General features: G+C 39.7%; 2 protein-coding genes across 2 annotated transcripts; both read right to left on the bottom strand.

The window, feature by feature from the left end:
* Positions 1 to 1,056: 1,056 nt before the first annotated feature.
* On the bottom strand, positions 1,057 to 13,460 carry LONRF3 (LON peptidase N-terminal domain and ring finger 3). Its single transcript, XM_053474043.1, has 12 exons — positions 12,758 to 13,460; positions 8,608 to 8,726; positions 8,186 to 8,308; positions 7,369 to 7,518; positions 6,785 to 7,025; positions 6,501 to 6,582; positions 5,363 to 5,477; positions 4,485 to 4,606; positions 4,017 to 4,175; positions 3,142 to 3,304; positions 2,863 to 3,012; positions 1,057 to 2,009 (listed from the first exon to the last, which is right to left on the bottom strand). Exons 1-12 carry the CDS (start codon positions 13,383 to 13,385, stop codon positions 1,854 to 1,856), a joined length of 2,208 nt encoding a protein of 735 aa, XP_053330018.1. The 5' UTR covers positions 13,386 to 13,460; the 3' UTR covers positions 1,057 to 1,853.
* A 3,855-nt stretch (positions 13,461 to 17,315) lies between these two features.
* Positions 17,316 to 21,840, bottom strand: COMMD5 (COMM domain containing 5). Its single transcript, XM_053473560.1, has 7 exons — positions 21,559 to 21,840; positions 20,666 to 20,826; positions 20,138 to 20,166; positions 19,328 to 19,378; positions 18,853 to 18,948; positions 18,387 to 18,462; positions 17,316 to 17,607 (listed from the first exon to the last, which is right to left on the bottom strand). Exons 1-7 carry the CDS (start codon positions 21,713 to 21,715, stop codon positions 17,506 to 17,508), a joined length of 672 nt encoding a protein of 223 aa, XP_053329535.1. The 5' UTR covers positions 21,716 to 21,840; the 3' UTR covers positions 17,316 to 17,505.
* Positions 21,841 to 22,064: the final 224 nt, after the last annotated feature.

Raw genomic sequence — 22,064 nt, forward strand, 5'->3', positions numbered from 1 at the left:
ATCCATACGGAGGATGTCATTATATGTGCTATATTCACAAAGATTTGTGCCTGAAACGAAAAGGGTTAATAATGGAAATCTTTAGAAGGTCAAACAGCCAATATTCTTGGCAAAGCGGTGGCTTTCTATATCAGAATCTCCCGGCGGATACTCCAGCGGAGAGCGAGAAGCTGCAGACCATAAAAATTAATTTACATATTTAATTTTGACAGCCGTTAATCCAATTGGATTCCCATAGGCCTCAGTTAATTATGAATCCTGCTGCCTTTAAATTGAATTATGTACCGTCCTTGATTTAGGGGATTTGATTATGGCTGTGAGGATATTGACTGGTCTAATTCAAGTGAATTTAACTTCTATATTTAGAGCTAAAGATCAGCCCTACTTGCAGAGAAATGGGCCAGGAATGCCATTTTGTAAAGCATAAAATCTATTCACAGAGTTGAAAACACAACTCCTGGTTTAGTGAATAAAGCCCAGTATTTTTATTGGCCCCTCTTGTGAAGGACATTGCTACAAGGACAACTGGATGAGGGCTTAAGTTCCTTCAATACGAGCTTCTTTTAGGTGTTAAAGAGTGCAGTTGCGTCTTCACTTAAGGAAACCTAGTTCGAGACGGCAGCTACAGATAGTTCTCATAGACTGGATGTGTACCACCATGTAACACGCGGCCTGTCATATCCAGCCACCGGACGCACTTAGGTGACTGCCGGCTTAAAGTGCCAGGACCGCCTCATTGTCCCCAGTCTGACCCTGTCTATGACAATATAAACTATACATTTCTTGAGGAAACATTATAATTTTGAATTTAGAAAACCCTTTCTATATCAGAATCAGTGCACACTTTACAATCCTGTATTTTGATTAGAGTGCACATAAATAAAAAACAAAACAGCGTTACGTAGGAAATGGGATTCTGGTACAAAATTGTCACATAGCAACCAACAGAAAGGCCCAGTCGCCAGAAACAGTCCATAAGTTGCCATAGTGATAGGACCACATTTTCAAAATATTCACACACACACACCTTTTTTTATACATATGTCATTGCGACGGCCGTATACAAAATGTCTTTGCTGGCACCTGTTCCTCACATAATGGAGTTATATATAAAAAATATTTGTCCTTCCAAAACAGTGATGTATACCAAGTATGTATATTGCATGAAATGTTTGATGTAATCTACTTACTTTTGGCATTTTCCTAAAGAAAATATATTTTTTGTGACCAACTGTATGCCTGGGGTCCAGTAGTTAATTATACATTTTCCAATGTACAATGGAACATGTTACGCGAAAATGAGATTTGGGAGATTTCAGATTTATGAAAAAATATTTCAGGAAATTCCTGAATTAAATAAAATAGAATTCACAATAAACAATTAAAAAAACCTATTGAAAGCAATAAAATAGATCTTCCCTTTAAGGTAAGTGAAAAGTAAGGAAAAGATAAACATACAAAATAAATAAGACAACTAATTTGCGTTGTATCTTCATTTTACAAATCAAATACATAAAAGCTGGTGAAATCAGAATGGTGGTAAAAAAAAACTGATCAGGCATAAATGGTGGTCAGAATTATGTACAGAACTGTACGAATCTGTGTTTTGTATAACAAAATGTATCAAAAGTGTGCTGAATTCACTGTGTTTCAAAGCATATGGCATTTCTAGTTAATATATGTTTTGCTGTATTTTCATAAATCAATGAAAAAGTAATAATTCAAAATGCGGAGAAAAAATAATCTATTGTAAATGAGTGAAACTGGGCACGGAGCCCTGCGATGTGCGCCACAGACACACTTATGTATGGAAAAAATGGCGCACCGTGGAGTATGAGGCTTGTGTAATGGAATTATCGGGGTCTTGTACGCAGAAGCAGCAAGACCCGCTTGATGGTTGTCAGGCGATCTTTCAATGATGTCATAGCAAGGAAAGGGAGCTGCGCCTTACTCTCTAGAGGAAGAACAGCAACCATCCACCAACACCACGCAGGACCATTAGGGGTTGCCTAAAAGAAGAAGGCAACATGTAGAATGCAGAATACAGAATACTACTCCGTACAAGTTTGACACGTTACAGAAATGTTTACAGCGGTTACATAACGGAATATTCAAACAACACTTAAAATAGAGATGCCCGGGGTGCCTGGAACACTGTATTCCTGTCACTAAGTATATATTGCAGCATCCCACAGCTACCGCGCATAATGTTATTATATAGTCATTTGTATATGTGCCAGTCATTAAAATGAAGTGCACTCTTTTCTTCTCCCTCATGCTGTTACTTTTTTCTTTCCCTCTCTCTCTCTCTTTCTTTTCTCTTGCTTTCTTCTCTAACCCTCTTGTTCTCTCTCTTTTTCCCCACAACACATACTATCCAGGAGCCCCTAATCCTTCACAACACTGTCCACTCACCATCCAAAATGCTATCCAGCAGCCCGTCCCCACCTCACACACACACACACACAACACTGTCCGACAGCCTCTCCAACACCCCATATTGTCCAGGAGCCTCCTACCCCCACAACACTATCCAACAGCCCCTCCTCCACTCTGCACACATCATCATACAGGTCCTCCCTCCCACCCTGTACACAAAATACAGAGAGAGATAGGGAGAGATGAGCTCCCCAAACAACCAACAAGAGATGACACAATGACCCCAGGAACTCAAAATAGTAATTAGTTATTAATTATATGTATGTTTACAAACCTCTTCCTGGAAGGAACAGTAGCTGGGGCGAGATGTCTCAATCAGAGAAATGCCCTTGAAATTGGGCATCTGGTCACCATAGTCTAGCAAAACCCCTAAATCACATGGAGTGGCTTTAGGATAAAACAATAAATGTGAAAGTAATTTACCTGGATATCAGACTCCTTCTCAGGCATAGGACCAAAGTGTTTTAGAATCCGACTTTTCAGTGCTGGCTTTAAAATACTAAACCAAGCACACGCTTGATCATAAACTGTATCATGCAAAGCGAGCAGCTCTGCATAATCCTCTCCCTGTACCTGGAATATCAGCAACAAATGTGTTACAATGTGTTAGAATAAACCGCAGTTAATTCAGCACTCAAAGTGATATTTCTGGTTATCATAACTAGCCTTTTGTATAATGCTTCAGATTCAATTTAAACTGACCTTTTGATCCTCAATGTATTCAATGTCAGCTGTGTTATAACCATCACGTTGGCTGTGCTGTAGAACTTTAAACCTTCTCCTTCCAATACTGTCTACCACCGAACGGCCATCTAGAAAGAAATCCACGTTTCGGATCTCCAACATGCAGCCGTAATCTGCAAATCTAAAAGACGGGAGAAATGTAGTGCATTTAATCTTCAGTACATAACACAAAATGATGGAGTTGAAACCACTTCCGAAATTAATATAGCTATATATCCTGGAGAAGAAAAAAGATAAGACTGGGCTTATTATATTACCCTGGCTGTAGACGTAATGTAAAATAAATATAATCAGACCTTTCAATGCATTTTATTCTCACATGACAATATGTAAGATTTACCTTACCTACAACTTAAGCTATATACAGAGTAAAAAGGCAGGGTCTAAGATGCGTACAAATCGCTTCAACACTCCTGCCGGGAATCCCGCTGTCCCACATAAAAACAATAATGCAGAAGAGAATAGAGGTGGTGTAACCCACCCCAGTGAGTGGAGCCAATAAAAAGATATAGCTTACCCCTTTGGGGTTAAAAACGATCAGAATCCGGGATGTACATAAAAGAAAAATAATAGTGCAACCCCCGTTTAATTTGTGTTGCACACAGGTTGTACTATTATTTGTTTCTTTTATCTTTTATGTACATCGCGGATTCTGATCGTCTTTAACCCCAAAGGGGTAAGCTATATCTCCTTATCAAGTTAAGCTATATATCTAGTAAAAAAATACATAAATACAGATTTTTCTAGACCACTTTTTGACACTGCTAAATGAAAACACTAAACATACATGTGCAATGAATAAAAAGAAATACGGGTAATTTAAGGTAACTCACCCTTTCACGGGGTCTCCAATGCACATCCCAAACTGTTTTGTACCAGTTTCCATACATCTTCGGATCATCAAGCGATAGCATGGTTCATATATGTGCAATGGACATGGAACGGTGGGAAAGGCCATCGTGCAGACAAATATAGGAACATTTTTATTCAGGCTTAAAAAAAAAAAAAAAAGTATAGATGTTAGAAAAGTTATAGTTATATACAAAGAAGTTACTTTTCTTTCTCATTCAACTTTAAAGTTACTTTCACAATTAAGAAGTCTAGAAGGCTAGACCAAGGTCTGATTAAGGTCTCTACATCAGGAAAAATGATCAGACTAGACAGGCCGAATCGTTCTTATTCTGCAGTCAAATTCTTTGTTTCTATAATCCCAATTTATTGGCCCCTGTCCAGAAAATCTCCTGGTCTCTGTTTGTCCACGATCTTCCCACATCCTAATATCAACAGAGAACCCGGCTTACTTTGAAAGTTCAGCCATCTCCTCTTCATAAACAGTTTTTCTGTCTTTCAGCTCATCCGGGAAATAATTAGCTATTAGACCTTCTATGATGTCCGTTTTACAAAACTTTCTCTGAATCAAGTACTGAAAAAGAGAAGATACAATGGAAAGATATTTCAATAAATTTGTTTAATGAGCTGACACAAAATAACACTTAAAATCAATATTTCTCCTCCAAACATAACAATACGAATACAAATGGTGAGATCTGTTCAGACATGCTTTTCGATGTACCGTATATACTCAATGTATGTATGTAGGGGTGGTGATACCATATAAGCAGCTCTTAGGGCCCCCATGATTCTATGATCTTACCCTCCCCAAAGAATGTGGGAGGATAAGGCATGGCTTAAATGTATATCACTTCTTGTTTATTAACAAAGTTGTGATCAAAAGTATTACGTGTCTTTCTTTATTTATAATTATCTCTTTTCACTTAAGATAGGGCCTTCCAAAGATTGTCCAAAATATCACATGACTGGCAGCTAAGCTGTATTGTATATACTGTACACATACCTGGGAACTCTAGGTGCAGTGGCACTTTTCCGGGTCACCACAGAGGGCATTGCCCACCGACGTCAGCCGGAGCACCTACCTGCAGCCCAAAAAGAGGGGGCTCCGGGTAGCTGGAGCCTGGATGTTCCCAGGTATGTGTATACAGCACTGTGTTTTGTGCTCAAGGAGAAAACATTTTTTCTAGCACCAAAACACATTAAATTTGCTCCCTGGGAGCTCCCAATAAGCATATTTACAGATCTAATAATTCAGCTTTAAATGACTGAAATGTAACAAACTGGCTTTATAAAGAGTACAATATATAAGGGCAAATAAAAAACTAACCTCGCATAGATCCTTCTTGCATAGGGGACAGTTTGGACTATGGTCCAGGCTTCTTTCAAGACACTTCAAGCAGTATGTGTGACCGCAGATTGTGGTAATTGGTTCATACAACAGCCTGAGGCCGGGGAAGAAAACAGAGAAAAACAATATCTTGCAACATGAAGGGACGCGAAGGTAAAGTAATTAAGCAATTTGGGAATCTTTGCTGGTACGTAACCAGACGACAAATGACCTGAGCTCTGTGTTCAAGAAAACACTAATTTCCTATCCTGTGCACATTTGGCTTTCTTTATGACCTCATGCTTGGGCTTTATTCATAAATGGTGACCAATAGTTTATAAGGATCTGACCGCCATGACATTTTTCTACAGGAATATTAGCAACGCATCGTACATAATTAATGTGATGAGCTGAAGTTCCTGAATAAACTAAGTATGAAAAAAAACAATTTTGTATCAAATATATAACCAGAAATAATTGTTTAAAGATATAAAACTGCTTCAATCATAATTTACCTACAAATACTTAATTGTTATGTGGCATAAAAGCAGACAATTATAGGTTTTTGCTACACAATCTCAAAAAGAGCTTCATAAAAGTTTCTGTGTTGTTTCTTTGTAAGTAATAAAATAAAAGACCTGCTAGGTTTTATTTCTGCTATTCACAATTAATGTTGTTATTTGTTGTTTAATGATACGAGGCCTTCAAGCCAAGGCTAAAGTTACCAGAGACGTGTGCCCACGTGCCATATTTCTAGGAGCCCCACAAGAAGCAAATTGGAACTAACTCATCCACACTCTGTCTATTTTGTCAATGTTTCTCTTACTTTCTACCCATTTTACCCTTATGCCCCTTCCTTTGTATGCCTTTGCACCTCATACAAAGCCTTTTTATCATCTCATTATCTGTGTGGTTCCACTAGAAGTTATTTAGGTGCACCTGGAATCCTAGCCTGGCCTTTCTAATGCAGCCTCCCATAAGTCGGAAAAGTAACCCGCCTGTACAGTTTCCCAAATGATAATATCTGTCTGTATATCTAGGCATAATGCTACAATAAAGCAACGTTCATACTGGGGACCCCTGTGGGATATACATAATTATTCAGGCTAATCATCTGGGGGGAAAAAACAAACCATACCTCATACAGAGGGGACAATCCAGATCAGATGGGTCAATGGATGGAGAGATACAATCGTATGCTTTATCAGCCGGTAGTATATCTGTTAGAGAGATTAAAAAATATTTCAATGAAAATGGCACCAAAACAGGAATCATATGTGGTGACACTACGAGTCATTAAAGCACAACTTTTGTCGCTTTATTCCTCCAGTGTAACCTTTCCTGTATATTGCCCCTCTATGAAATAGGTATGGAACTGGAGAAGATAAGAGCTTCCTCTTACTTGGGCATCAATGAGCTTACCTCTTTTCATTAGCTTGCATGGCACATCAGCATCCCTGGCCTCAGTTGCTTCATCTGAACAGTGCTTTCTCTTTAATGTGTTGGCTTTTGATGGAATAAGCAAAGAGGAATCTTCTGAGCAAACTGCGCCTTTTGTCACTTCTGGAAATTCCATTTGAAATGCCTTCTTAACAGGGCTGCAAGCAGTGAAAACCTTATCCTCGGAAACTGCCAAGCATTTCTTATTTCCCCAGTTTACCTGCTTCCAAGCAAAGCAGATTTTGAGTTATTTGTTTATTATTGATTTAAAGGCTAAGAAAATGGAACAAACTTGCTATTAGTTTCTATGGAAATTACTCAGATACATATATGGGTCAACGTCCACCGATTGTTTATTCATGCACTTGCAACTCATCAGAAGACATCACATTCACTTAATGTTGGGTTCACCACCAGTACTGGCATGCAATTAAAAGTCACAATGGGTATTGAATAGATTTTTAATCACATAAATCTCCACATTTAAAGTGAGATAGACAACTGATTTTAATCTAGGGTGTTAGATATCCAACGCATGCATTATGTGTTAATCGTATATCACTTACTGTGTATAACCTCTGGATGTCACTGCATGCTCCTTGAGTGGTGAACGGACTGAGGAGGTTTGCTTTGGATCTTATTGGATGTGTTACTATCTTCTGGATGGTGGACAAGTCTCCTTCACTATTCCCTGGACATAAAAAACTAAGCAGGAGCTGCGGATACAATAATATATGCCATATCATGAATACATATTACATACATTTTTTCTCCTTTTAAATTTTTGTCACATAAATGGCAATAATTAAAAAGACAAAATAAATTAATCGTCACCACCCTGTAAATTCATATTTTGTAAACTAGCTTCTGAGTAGAACTCTTAGGAAGTAGGATGATGCCACGTCCCTGTTCACAATGCTTGTGATGATGCGTGGCTTCTGTGTCCATCATGGCCCCCTCATTTTGTGAAAGTGGAACTTGGGTTCAGGAACCACAGCACATGAGAAGATCCAGCACGGCAAAGGAACGGGTGATTCATTTTAAGATTGGTTCCCATTGTATCTGATGCCTAATGGTAATGTACTGGTAAAGTATTGCTCTAGGTGTTTTATATTTGGTCTAGAAGATGAAACTTCTAGGGGAGAGACAATAAAAGTGCTTCTCTAAGGTGGGTGGTCCAGCATGAAAACTGTATAAGCATTCTCCTTATAAAACTGGATTGCCCGGAACAGCGTTGAGCACTTTTTATACACACTCTCCAGCCAGAGCAATAGCATTATATGCATCACACTGGCCTATGACACATCAACAGTGGCCCTGGGTTACAAAAACCCTGCCTTAGGAGAGACATGGATGAACAATAACCAGTAATTGTTTACTTACCTTTTGAGCTTCCTGTTTTGCGGTTTTATTGTCTGTGTCTATTGCTACACATAAAAGATATTCTTTTAAAGCTTCTTCATGTTTTCCCATATTCACCAACGCGTGTGCTTTTCTCATATGGTTCTAAATAACAGTAGAACACACTGGTTAGATTTGGTTACGTTAACGGTACCTTATTACAACAACTAACCTGCAGTCTATACCTTAAAAGCGATCTGTAGCCTAAGTAAATTCACTTATTTATTATAAAATAATATAGATTTTTATAATTTGTGCTTTTTGTGTACTTTAAAAGTTCATCACAGTTTTGGGCTGTTTATATGTGTAAAGTTATTTACACAATTGGTAACAGTTCAATTGTTATTGTATTATTTTGAAAATGTTGTATTTGTTCACACATTGTGTAATAGAAAATAACTTACTGTTAGCCAATATGCCTGAAGTTGGCACGCCGTTTCCGCATCTTGCAGAGCACATTCATGCGACTTTAAGCTGGTGTGAATCATAGAGCGGTCACCGTACAGCAAATGGTTACTTGACACTGGAAGGAAAGCAATATAAAGCTCACAAACTCTGTAGCTATGACTATACATTCAACTTTTCCACCATGCAGAATGCAGATTGCCCAGTGACCACAGCTGGTGTTCAATTGCACTTCTGTTTTTGGCTGTATGGCTAGAGGCATGGCTAGGTGTGACCAATTGGAGAAAGGTGTGATGAGCATGAGTTAAGGTGCTGGGACATAGACATCAGACAGATACATACAATAAGGCTGCCTTTGCTGATTCTTATAGAGTAATATGGAGAGGGTAGGTGCCTCTCTCATTGGTCTCCCTTTCACCAATCAGGGAAGGGCTTTCTCTCATTAGTCACCTTATCCCAAGAGTTTGAAGTAATCTATCTTTTCTGCATTTAGAGTTCATTGGGTGGGAAAAGATGACAAGATGAAAGCTATATTACTTTCTACATTTCCCGTATATATTTCTCATAATATAACTGCCTGTACCACACCTCCCAACTTCTACACCCCACTGGCAAACTGGGATACTGGGGGGCAGAGCTTGAGGAGTACAGCGCCACTCAAACCAGCAGCGCTACTGTCCTGAATGATATCGGGAACACAGAATCCCGCTGAGCTTGGTGGGACAGTGGGATAGAGTTGCAAAATCAGGACTATCCTGCGCAAAGTGGGATAGTTGGGAGGCATGCTGTAGAACTATGCCATTTTGCCTGGGTGCTCAGAAGACCGTTCCTGAACAACCTGGGAAGGATACCAGAACAATGGCCGGGCATCTCCGCTACAGACCACTGGTTACTCTAGGTTTTAGCTCAGTCCCATAGGAATCCCCCCAAACACCTTAACGTGAATAATCTCTTATAATTCAGAGGTAATATTTACATCAATTAATGAAATGTGAATATGTCGTATACAGGGTAAGAAATCTGGCCGAGAGATAATCAGGAATGAGACAGATGAACTGAAATGGAGAATATAATAGAACGTCCTGCAATAACCAAGGACTAGCGCGACGTAGAACACTTATAGCAAAAACAATACAGGTTTGCCGATGCCGACAGCAAATAAATGAAGGAATGACATCTCGGAGAATTCACAGCTTCATTTCAATAACATGCTAACCAGGAAAAGTGCCCTCCTGTGGTCCAAAAATCTCATTTACCGGACCTGACGGCGTTAATAACATTTGTCTAGTAATGGTATTAATAAGTAGCATGTTCATTAAAAACTAATTATCATTTTCAAATAACAGAAGGTAGTCTCCAGGGTGTTGATGTTTATGTCCATCTAGTTAATTAAGCAGGCCTTGAGAGTGTGACCGGCGCGTCCCAGAAACAGTATTTAGAATATTTAGATAGATTAGCATGGGTTTCCTTTAACTGCCTGCAGGTATGACTTTCATTTGTACATATTGTTAAAGTGAACCAATCACAGAAATATATTTTATTGTATATTGTATTGACTGAATTGCACGAAAAAAGAAAAAAAAGAATTTCCAAAATATAATTTCACACATATTTCACCTTTTTTATCTTTTATCCTGAGTAAGATACTGAAGAGTTACAAATAAAAGGAGATCGTAGTGAAAAATAGCAGAACGACAGGCAACTTGGTCAGATTCCCCTGAAATCGTAGAGCTTTTAACCAAATAGGTTTTACAATACAGACAGCAGCCTTTAAAACAAGTTCCAATTAAGCGTTGTTTTTATTTGTTTGTTGTTTTATTGCCAAAGTATGATATCTAGTCCGAAGTTACGCGTTATACAAGGTCTGACAGTTATGTAAAAAAGGGTTATATAAGTAAATTATCTGGAGCTCATAAAACAATATTAACATCAATATTATTATCAAGTTCGAGGGGTGTATAGCTTACGCAACGTCATTTAATGCCTTTCCCCGAGGCTGTAATTGCCAAACTAGTCATGGATGAATGCTAGATCTGAACCTACTTTAACAAAGTACAGGAGGGAGGTTTATTTCAAAGGAGGGGAAATGTTAGATTAAGAGGTCATAGTCTAAAACTAGAAGGCCAGAGGTTTAGATGTAAAGAAGATTTACTTTACGGAGAGGGTGGTAGGTAAATGGGACAGCCACCCATCAGAAGTGGTAGAGGCTAATACAGTGAGGGGAATTAAACATGCATGGGGTAGGCATAAAGCTACCCTGAATCTAAGACACGACCAAGGGCTGGTTACAGTCCGAGTCGTTACATCAGTGGAAATGGGCAGTCTAGATGGACCGGATGGTTCTTACCTGCTGCCAAGTTCCAGGTTTTCATGTTCCGCTGCACCCAACACTATTAGTAACCTTATAGTAAAATTATTTAGCGATATATACGAAATCAGCGTGTTTCTCGGAAGGATTCTCCAAATGTTTGACCCAGATCTTTGTTACCTCGCTGCTTACACAAGCACACAATGGGAGGAGGGGTAGAGAGAAGAACATGCCGCCTTCATGCTTATGCAACTGTACTCTCCTGACCCACTTTCTCAACATAGCAACACTTTCAAGGCGCAAACAGGTCAGGAGTGCCGTATTAATAGTCTGGGACCAGATCCGCAGGGAATGTAATGTTATAATGTCAACAAGCTGGTCCCAGGCATTTAAACCCTCCGATACCCCGTCTGACCGCAGCGAGCCAGACAGACACAAAAGACCCTGTGTTCCGGTACTGAACATGGATTATCATCATACAAAAGTTAAAAAAAAAGGGGTTTTGGTTGAGTTAAAGCTCAGGAGAAATGCAAGATCATTTGGGGCAGGAGTGGTGGTTATGTTGTACTAGAGAAGAATTTATTGTAAGGTCATATGATAAAAGATTCAAAGGAAAGTTCCTTTCTAGACGTGGGTGAAAAGTCACTGAGAAGCTGCATCTGCCACATGGACTTTGTCATTATTTTTTCTGGAAGTGAACAGGATCGTTGGCATTGTGTTAACCTTCAAACAAGACTCATTTTAGGATAATCCCGTACAATCCTGAATCCACGTTTAATATAAGGTATATAACATGAAGGCACATTAAAGAAGAACCGAGGGGTAGAGGGGGAAAAAGGACTAGATTTGCCGAATTGGATACATTTCATACTTATTGAATCATAAAGACCGTCTTCATCGATATAGTTTTACGTTTTTCCTACACGTATTACATATCACAAGTAGATGTGATATTGGTAAATTGTTCTTGTAACCACTGTAAACCCGCGGCTTTGTGATTAAAGTTCACAGCAAAGAATCAGCAAAACAATTAGATAATATAAGGTTGGTAGTTAAGTGGAACAGCCTCCTAGCAGAGGTGGTAGAGGTTAATACAGTGGGGGAATTTAAATGTGCATGGTATAGGCATAAATCTTTTCTGAACCAAGACGAGACCAAAACGGAGTTTCGTCATCAGGAAAAATGGTCCTTTGGAGCACCTGGACAATGTATTCCACGACAGAGTCTATAGACCTCAATTCAAAGGGCTGGCAGAGAGTGCTGGGAGTATCGGCATGGCAGTTAATGGAACTGTGGGGTACAATACTGTTATTTTCCTGGGATCTACTAAAGCAATACTGATAATCCACAAAAAGTATACACATTTAATGAGTACCAAGCTAGTGGGGAGTTTAGTACCATACTCATCAACAAGTGATCTGCTCCAACACACTGCATTTGCTCAAAACAGACTACAGGGTTAGATTGTAAGCTCTGGGTCACTAACTACATGTCCTCCAATGCCACCCAAATACTAACACAAACATTCCATTCTGTACCTCTATATTTACATACACATATTCAGATTTATAAAAGGTCTGGTGGATAACTGAAGCCCAAAGCATAGTGGGAAGAAGTCTAATGATGTGGTTCTATGACTGCCCCAGGTCCACAACCCACTCTCAAACCACTGGCACTGGAGATCTATTTGGCTCTCCTTGGGTAGAAAGCCCACCTCATTAGTCATATGACCAGAGGTGGGCAACCTGCTCCAGCTGCTATAGACATCAGTTCCCATCATGCCCAACTAGATGACAGCTGTGGCTCCCAATGTCCTATCTATGGAAACCAGGAGTCATTACCTAATTCGATTGCTTCGTTGCATTTTGCCAGCGCTTCTTCCAGTCTGCTCTCCTTGATCAGATCGCCGGCTTTCTGCCTGAGGCTCTCGGCTTGGACTTCCATAGGGAAGCGCTTGCAGATGATGTTGGAGAGGAGCACGTTGACCCTGTGGTGTTGGATGGGGTCTTCGGGGCATTCGATCTCCTTGCATATTGCGCACTCTGTGGCCACGCACGTCTCCAGGCACTTCTTACAGAACGTATGTCCACAAGTGCGAGTCACCGGCTCGTATAGGATGCCCTGGCATTCCCTGCAGCTCAGCATGCCCCACCTGTGTGTGGGGGGACGGGGCAGACCCTCTCTGCTCCTCACGTCTTTCGCCAGACACGATACAAGAAGCTCCAGCTGATCGGCAGTGACCTTGCGATGGGCAGCAGCTCTCTGATACAGATCACAGGCATCCTGCAGTCTGCCAGCACATGCCAAGCAGTCAGCCCTGCGGAGCAGCACTTCCCAGTCCACATCCCCGGACTCCTGCTCCTTCACATGCCTGTCGTAGATCTCACAAGCCAGCTGGAAGTTTTTCACTTGAAAAGCCTGAGCCGCAAACCACAGCATGAATCTGCTGTCCGCGCCCTGCGTGCCCATGGCGTCTCCCCGAGGCAGGGATCAGGCGAGCGGGTCCTCTACCTTTGCTGCTCCCCCAGGGGTTTTGTGCAGCTCCATTCCTGCAATACGGCTAATAATAAGAGCCTTCTAGCCAAGTGTTATATAAAACGGCGTCACGTGACCCCCAGCGGCGCCTCCTATTGGTTGCGGAGCCTTCAAAATGTTACAAAACCTTACTGTTTTGTAACAAGGTTGCAGTTCTGTGTCATTGTCAGTAATGGGAATATAATGCCGGATCCCAGGCGGGCCACTCACCGCAGCCGGCCGGGGGGCACACATTACCTGTACCCGCAGGGAGCGGGGCACATACACGGAAAAGAACACATAAATCAGACTAGAGCTCGGGGGTCGTAGTGAAAGTGTGTGAATGTGTATGTTGCGGCAGAATGCATAGCTTAACTCTTTGATGCCTCATATTCAAAAGCACTTTAAGGATTTAAGGAATGTATGTAGAGTGGATATAATAGTCTGTAAGCAGAGTTTACAAACTATTGTATTAACTCTCCCAGCAGAACTTTGGACCAAGTGGGCCAGTGACATCATCTTCCGCAGAGCCGGACTGTGGATGGCTGGGCGGCACGTTACATCTTTATAGATGGAGTGCCGCCATCTTTGCCAGCGGCTGGACACGGTCTGCCACTCAAGTAACAGTATTGGTAAGCAGAGCTTCAGACGCAAAGGTCAACTGCGGAATGTCAGAGACCATGCTGTTCAACCAATGGGACCTGAAATCTGACCGCTACCATTTGCCATCAAGTTTCTTAAGATCCTGGGAGGCAGCGCGGCCCTTTAGAGCTGAGAGCAGAGACTCGGTACAGTAAAGCAGAAATTTGGATAGTGGAGACTCAAAGATCTCACCATCAAAGTTAAATGCTGGTGATGTGCAACAAGATTCCTTCTGTTCGGTAGTATGTGGCTCAGGCCTGGCCTTTGCTGGCCACCGTCCACCAAGCCTTACATAAACAAGGCAGTTTTCCACTTCATCTAGGGCTGGAAAATGGACAGAGTAAAGTGCTCAGTGAAGGAGCCTCACGTGGGGGGCAAAGGAGTTCCTGACATCCCTACCCTGCTGAGGACCTTCTTTTATGTAACTGTGTGTGCATGACTGTTTCGGCAAATTTGGCATCAAGCAGGCCTTTTTATTGCCCTATTTTTATTTTACATTTATTTCTTTGGAACGAGGGTGTTTTATAAGGGGTGTATCTGTGATCTCAGCATTGATCATGATTTTCTACCAGTATGCCAACTGTCTTATATCACAATAAATCAGCTGACAGCATGTTGGCAGCCTCTTTATTATGTAGTGAAGGAAGCAATGTGTTTGCTTGAGTCATATCAGGAGTAACCAAGGGAAATCAAAAGTTATAGATCAGAACTAATCAAAGGGGTATGATAGCGGGAACAGGGCAAATGGGATACAAGAGCGAGATACAGGGTCAAGTTCAAGGGCAGGAGCATTTCATGATGCCAAGTTGCAGCTGACGCTACAAGATTAACAAGTTTCTATGTTACAACTTTCCTCCTCATCCTCATTTGGGGTTAATAAACAGGTAATAGTACAATAGTAGATTATCTGGTAAAAAGGGATCTTACTCTTTCTGAAGGCTTTAATTCTATTACTATGCAGGCGTTTCATTCAAGGTTTTCAAGGTTTAATCAATAATAAACACCAACAGTTTACAGGCCAGCAGGAAATTCTAATGAGCCTATTATTTCTAGAGCCTTCAATGAACAAATACAACCTTGGGGTTATAGGCAGTACATTGACACAATGCTTTAAAGTGCTCTACTTCTCTGTCACCAAACTGGTGTAATCTGTCATGACGGTCTAAACGCGTATATAACAGTCGCAATAACTACTTGCAGCACATGCAGGGCTATCTGTCTTAAGGGAAGATGATGCATGGTTAATACCGCACCAATGAGTTATTTGTGGATTTTGTTATGGGGTAAGGTCATGTTTTCAAAATAAAAGTCATAAATAGAAATCCAAATTTTTCTTTTTAGTTTATGTCTTACCTAAGCCTTGCCTCTAGGAGTTTCAAATACCCTGCATATTTTCCTTTTGCATTAAATCTTCACACAATACATATATATTAATTGTAGATTGTTAAAATAGTATCAGTTAAAGTATTGTTATCCACCAGGATGTCCACTTTTTCTGTTGTGTCTCCCTATGTCTTGAATCTGCATACAACAGCGTATCTCTCTTATATCAGATGCCTTCCAAACATATTTTATGGTTTTCATGCGTGAAAAGGCAAAAAGGCTAAATACATCTATTCCTTTTGCCCAACACCAGGCTCTTGGGCAATTACCAATCAAAAAACTCTATGAAGATCAAATAGAGCCACCCTTTGGAACCTGGTCACATTCTCCTCCTCAGGCCTCATACACTGTTTGAGAGTCCATACAGTAGACTCAGCAGTGGCACACTTATGTGAATAAAGTGTCAAAGTGAGAGCACTGCGGTGCCGATGCCAGAGGAGGCCCCTGCAGGCGACCAATAGAGTCACTTGCATGGCCCTTTAACTCCTGATGGCAGAACTTGGCCTGAGGAGACCATGCCTGCTCCAAGAGTTAAAGGTGTGTACGAGTGACTCTCTTAAATAAGCTGGAGGAAACTTATTTATTATGTAAATATATTCATTGGCAACTCTCAGTAAAAGTAAACCATGTCAACTTACAAAATTGTGTTCCAGTGTTAATATATATGCAGAATAAGAAAACTCCAATGTGGGATTTTGTAATTTGACAACGTTACAGAACTGTTAAAGGGAACGGAATACTTTTGTAATGCATTGTATTGCAAATCTAAGTCAAGTTTAAAATGTAGAACACTAGTGATGCAAGATGTTCAGAGGCCTGTTATATAGTAATGGACTACTACGTAACCAGCTTCCTGAGATACGTGGCATGCCAGCTAATGTGTTATATAGGAAATAATTACGCATTATCTAACCCGCAGCCTCAGGATCTGCAGGATCATTTTACAGGTTACATACTATTGGAAACTTGCTACATAATCAGAACTGAGTATTCGTCCTCCGGTACATGATACATTAAATAATCATTTTATAGAAATAAAATATTTACACTACTCAAGAAAGATCCATTTCCTTCATATATTCTTTACTTCCAATATGGATATATGCTAAACATTAGATTTTTAAAGTAAATCTCCAAATCCCATCATACTTTCTCAGAACTCTAATAGGCAAATTTACATTTAGAACACAGACATCAACTGCAAAGACAAAGGGACCTTGTTATGTTAAATGGTATAAAATGTTCCACTTCACTTTTTAAGGCTGTTGTTTCATCTATTATTATTATTTTATACCAGCAACATGACTATAATATATATATATATATATATATATATATATATATATATTTATATATATATATATATATATATTTATATATATATATATATATATATTTATATATATATATATATATATATTTATATATATATATATATATATATATATATATATATATATATATATATATATATAATGATTTATTTTATTTTTAGTATCCAGCTGCAGATGATTCTGTTAAGTTCTTCCATAATCCACTGGAAATTTAGACAGGAGTCTGAACGTGTAGGGAAATGTCTGTGTGACTGAAAGGGATATGTCCACTTTGTTGTGTAAAAGATTAAAACCATCAGAAATGTGTGTTTCTCATTTGTAACAGTGTTCCTTACTGACTCACCAGTGACCATGTTAAGCTACGTAACTCAACCCGGATCAAAGTATAGAGTTGCCTCCCTGTTTAACAATCTAAATTACGGTGTTTAGGTGTTCTTGTACCAAACATTTTAATACCACGTTCCTTTTCTGACGTTTCCTTATATGCTAATAAACAACATTATAAAATGAGACGAACCATGAAAAGTGACATAGAAATTAATGTAAATTTATGTAGGAAAAAGAAAAAAAATATATACAGTTATAGAACATGTATGTAATGGTAAAGTATAGCTGAAACAGAGTCAAAATTCCACCACGTTACATGTGATGTGTCAGCTATACTTTCCTTAATAATATATTTATCAAAATGACAGTCTTGAGTCAGTGCAATTGGGTCAGTCCTGAATTTTGAGAACACTTCTTTTTTCCAGGTCATTCATTTCTTTAAGTATTAGGGCAACATTATACCTCAGTTCTTGGAATTTGGCAACAGGGACCTAAAATAAATGTAAAATTATATATATAAAAATATGTATATACAGTTTTAGATAAACATCTGGTACATAATTAAAACATAAAAACATATGTATAAAATGAAAGGTAAGATAGAGGAAGGTAGTAAACATAGTGGAATGAACATTGGCATTTTTGTTTTTTTTTATAAAACCAGGGGTGGGCCAGATTCTCCTCCCTCCAGGCAGGTCTAAGGGTCTACACAGAGGGCCAGTCCTTTCTGAAGAACGTTGGAATGGCTCAGACAGGCATGAACACATAATGCAATGTTACGTGATCCCGCAGTAAAAGCGAGCTGCTTGCCCACTGTGCGAGAAGCCAGAAAGAAAGCTGCAGGTGAGGTGCTGGGGTGAGAGGGGAAGTGTGTGTGTGTGTGTACATTACAGTGAGAGTGTATGTATAAATGTGTGTGTGTGTGAGTACGTAAGCGTAGGTATGTATGTGCGTGTGTAAATATGAGTGGCAGTTCGTCCCCGGCCTGGAAGGTGCCAGCCATCTCTGGAATCCACAGATTACTTACAAATGGTTCTAATGTATCCTCTCTTCCAACATCTTATCCATGCTGTCAGGATAGACAGACAATAGGCATAGATCATGGAAAAAGGGAAGAAGCGAGGTACTAAGTAGCGTTTAACAATTCATACCAAATTAAAGTGTTTGTTTTTTCTCCAAATGAACTAGCGGTTGTCCAGAATAGTATGTGCTCTGAGCACAATGTTTAATCGTCCTTGAGTTGCCCGTTTTATTCTTTTAACAGACTTACGTCAAATCGATGAGATTTCCCGTCTGAGAGTTTCATCTGCATTAGGATGGAAGGTTGCAAGGCCCGGGAAAGGCAGCTGCAAGCAATAAATCAGAGATTGAGGAAATACATGTACATGGTGCCACTACAGACTTAATGTAGCAATAATTCACATTCCACATGTATTTTATACCAACACTTTGTTTCTCTGTTTATTTCCTTTCACCTTGATCACATATAAAAAAAGAAACGCCTACAGGATCTCACTTTTAACTCATACGTCGTTCATAAACATAGTAATATTTATTATGTTACATCTGGCGCTAAACTAAGAGAGGCAGAGAGAGAATTCGCATTTTGCAAATTAAAATTGTGTGATCAGAATAATACATTTTTCATAGTGTGTTTATTTAACACAAGCGTTTGTGAATCCACGTGTTAAACGCACATAGATTGGGGGTGGAATGCCATTTGCTTTTCCCATTACCTTGTGGAGATGGCAACATCAACTCTCCACCTGAAGTCTTCTACAGTCGGCAATCTAATTCCCTGCTCCACGGCCACCCCTTCCAGAACTGGCCGTCTACACAGAAACAAGCAATAAAAGTGAAATATATAGATATCAAATGAAAAGATTACATTATCAGGTAAACGTGGGTCAGCCCTTTACCCTCTGTCTCGAGTGTTAAATCAGTATGGGTTGTATTTTTTAATATTATTTGTTGCAGGTCTGTTCCTCTCAGCATTGTGAGGCCACAAAGTCAGACGAAATGTAAATTGTCACTGTGATTTTTTTCCATTATGTGGTTGTTGTATAGCTAAAATGGTGTTTATTGCTCTCTCTCTACATATATGACATTAGTCTTGGAATATGCCAGGCCTTAGCTTTTCGTTGTCTTCTATTCTATGCCAGTTCTTTCCCTCTAATGGATTAGACACACAAACGTCTGAAAACCACACACCTGTTTCCATAAACTATGTTGGCGAAGTCCCCTATAAAATCTTCTGGGATCCTATAAAGAAGAAAGCAGGCAGTTAAAAATGTTCTCCGTGAAGGAGCTAGAGTATGATAATTTATTATTTATAAAGGCATTTAACTCGATTATTTTATGCTGTATTGAGGAAGAACAAGATGTAGTCTGCACTTTGGGAGACATTAGGCGGTAATTACACTTAATAAACGGACTGGTCTCCAAACCTCGTGGAGAATGCACGCTCATCTCTCTGCTGCCTATAGTTGTGTTTCTAATAATGCGTAAGCCAAGACATCTTTTTACTATAAAGTATAGAACTCAAACCATTTTTACTTCTAGGGGCAGACAAGGCAAAGAAGCATTTTAACAAATAAAGCATCCCATCCTGGTCAAGTCTCTTTGGCTTCATTTAAGGAATTACATAAATGCAATTAAATAAATTTACCAGGTGTTGCAACATCTAAGGTGTTGCGACATCTTTAATTTCACAGAGTAGAATCCAATTAAACACAGAAGACATCAACCACTCTGGATACAAACGGTTTCAGACATAATTCCTAATATATTCAGGCATTTTTGCCTTAAAGTTGCTGTTCTAATGAAATAATCTGTTGATGGAGACGGGCTCTATTTGCCAAAATTATAACAGATACCCTAAACCAGTATAATTTAATAGGATTTAAACCATCCGTCTAAAGAGAATATGAACATTATCAGTGCAATTAAATGTTTACTGTTACCATTTGCTTTTGAGTTTGGTTTTGAAATTAAATAACAGTATGATTTTTATAGGTTTACCTGAGTTCTTTCAAATCTTCTTTAAATATCTAAAATACAATACAGAAAAAGCAACAGTTATAATAAATAGCGTTGCTTGATGGGTAATGAAATAAACCCACCCAAAAACCCTTTAACCCCTTAATGACAAAGCCCGTACATGTACGGGCTCAAAATGCATTGTTTTCAATGGGTTTAGGGACCGCCCATTGTCCTTAAGGGGTTAATGTTTTTTCTACTAACCCCCCCAACATTTACATTCTCTGGTGGCCTACTGAAGGTGAGATTTGTGGCCTCCATAATATAGAGGTGACTGTTTCTGTTCCCTTGTGTGGCTATTCATGTAAGATAGGACATTAAACACGCACATTCTTCAATGCAAATGAGGTAAAGAGGCAGGTGTTTGCCATACAAGATATTAAAGATTTTACTGGTTCCTTTTATCTAAGTCATGTGCGGTATGTGTACTGAGAGCCCAGAACCGCTTATCTGACAATGTGTGGCTAGGAGAATAGAAGCCATTCACTTAAAATCTCCCGCTCCACTCACCTCTAGCTTCAGCGTCGATACTGGAAATCTGAGAGCAACTTTCAGGATGGTGTAAGCTCCAGAAATGATAAAGGTCAGTTGCTCTTCTGATATTGTGGAATTTTCTAATATCAGTTTCACAGATTCTCTGCTGTCCTTTCCCTCTAAAGCATTGACCACAGCTGGTGAACAAAAGAAATATAGTGAAATGGGGTACCTGGAAGCTCGGCTCATTTGCTGAGAGAGCGAAGACATTAAAAGAGAGCGTGAGAGTGAGCGAGTAAATACTGTTCTGGCTTTCCAGTAAATGACATTTTCTTTAAATTAATATCAAACTTTAGGGACACAGCCTATATTCAGGACAATACGATGCTTACCTCTAGCACTTACACAGTGCGGGCAATTGTCTCTGTCCCCGTGTACATATGCAGAAAGCAATGAATGGAAGTTATTTCCTGCCACTGATTGGTTTCTTAAAGCAGCCAAGGATAGTTGGACCAAAGAGGAAGAGGCAGCTGCTTCTTCTACTACCATAGGTAAGTACTCTTTATATCAGTTTTTGAGGAATGTTAATATGCATTCCTCTTTAGTGGGGCTGCTAGGGATGGTAAATTGTCCCTTCAATCATGGACATTATTCCCTTATATATCAATATATATTTATATATAAATTTATATATAAATTCTCAGGGAATGCTTGTCATGTGACACAAAACCAAGCCCTGATAGGTTGTTGTCAAACTGCATAACTGTTTCTGTGTTGTTTTCATGTGATCACCTTCAGAAGAAAGAATACAATGACCTCTTGCTCATGTCCTTTGAACAGCACCATTAATGAACTAGATGTAGCACTGAGATGGGTTAAGTTATGTCAATCAAACGATGCTTTTAGTGAATACACCCCCCTGCACTCACCCTTCAGAATCTTCCTAAACACATCCTTATCCAGGTCCTTCAGATGCTGTGCCAAAGCCTCCACCTCTGGGGGGATCCGCGCTCCCAAATAGCTTGTCCTATCATTGTTCAGGGAAGAAGGGGGAGGATATGGATGGACGGACCTTACAGATGTCATCTTCCTCTCTCACCTTATCATTAGCCGCCTAACCAGCAAGCAGCTTCCCAGTGTGCACACGTGACTTACTGAGAACTAATCACGTGACTATAGGCGGCTACGGCGAGAGAGCGACTTCTCAGCCGAAAGCATTGGTGTATCACAATGTGCGCCACCTGGTGGTGAATGCCTGCATAGCGCTCTGAGAATTCTTTTCACTTCCATGTAATGAAATAGTAAATGAGAATTCCCGACTCTACGTGAATATCTACTAAATATTCTCAGCAGCGAACACCCCGTCAAACATGGCGGCCCTCTTCTCCCATTCGGTTCACACACATCACATACGGTTCTCGTTTTAGCGGCTCTA

This window comes from Spea bombifrons, chromosome 8 (assembly GCF_027358695.1).
Source record: "Spea bombifrons isolate aSpeBom1 chromosome 8, aSpeBom1.2.pri, whole genome shotgun sequence".
NCBI lineage: Eukaryota > Metazoa > Chordata > Amphibia > Anura > Pelobatidae > Spea > Spea bombifrons.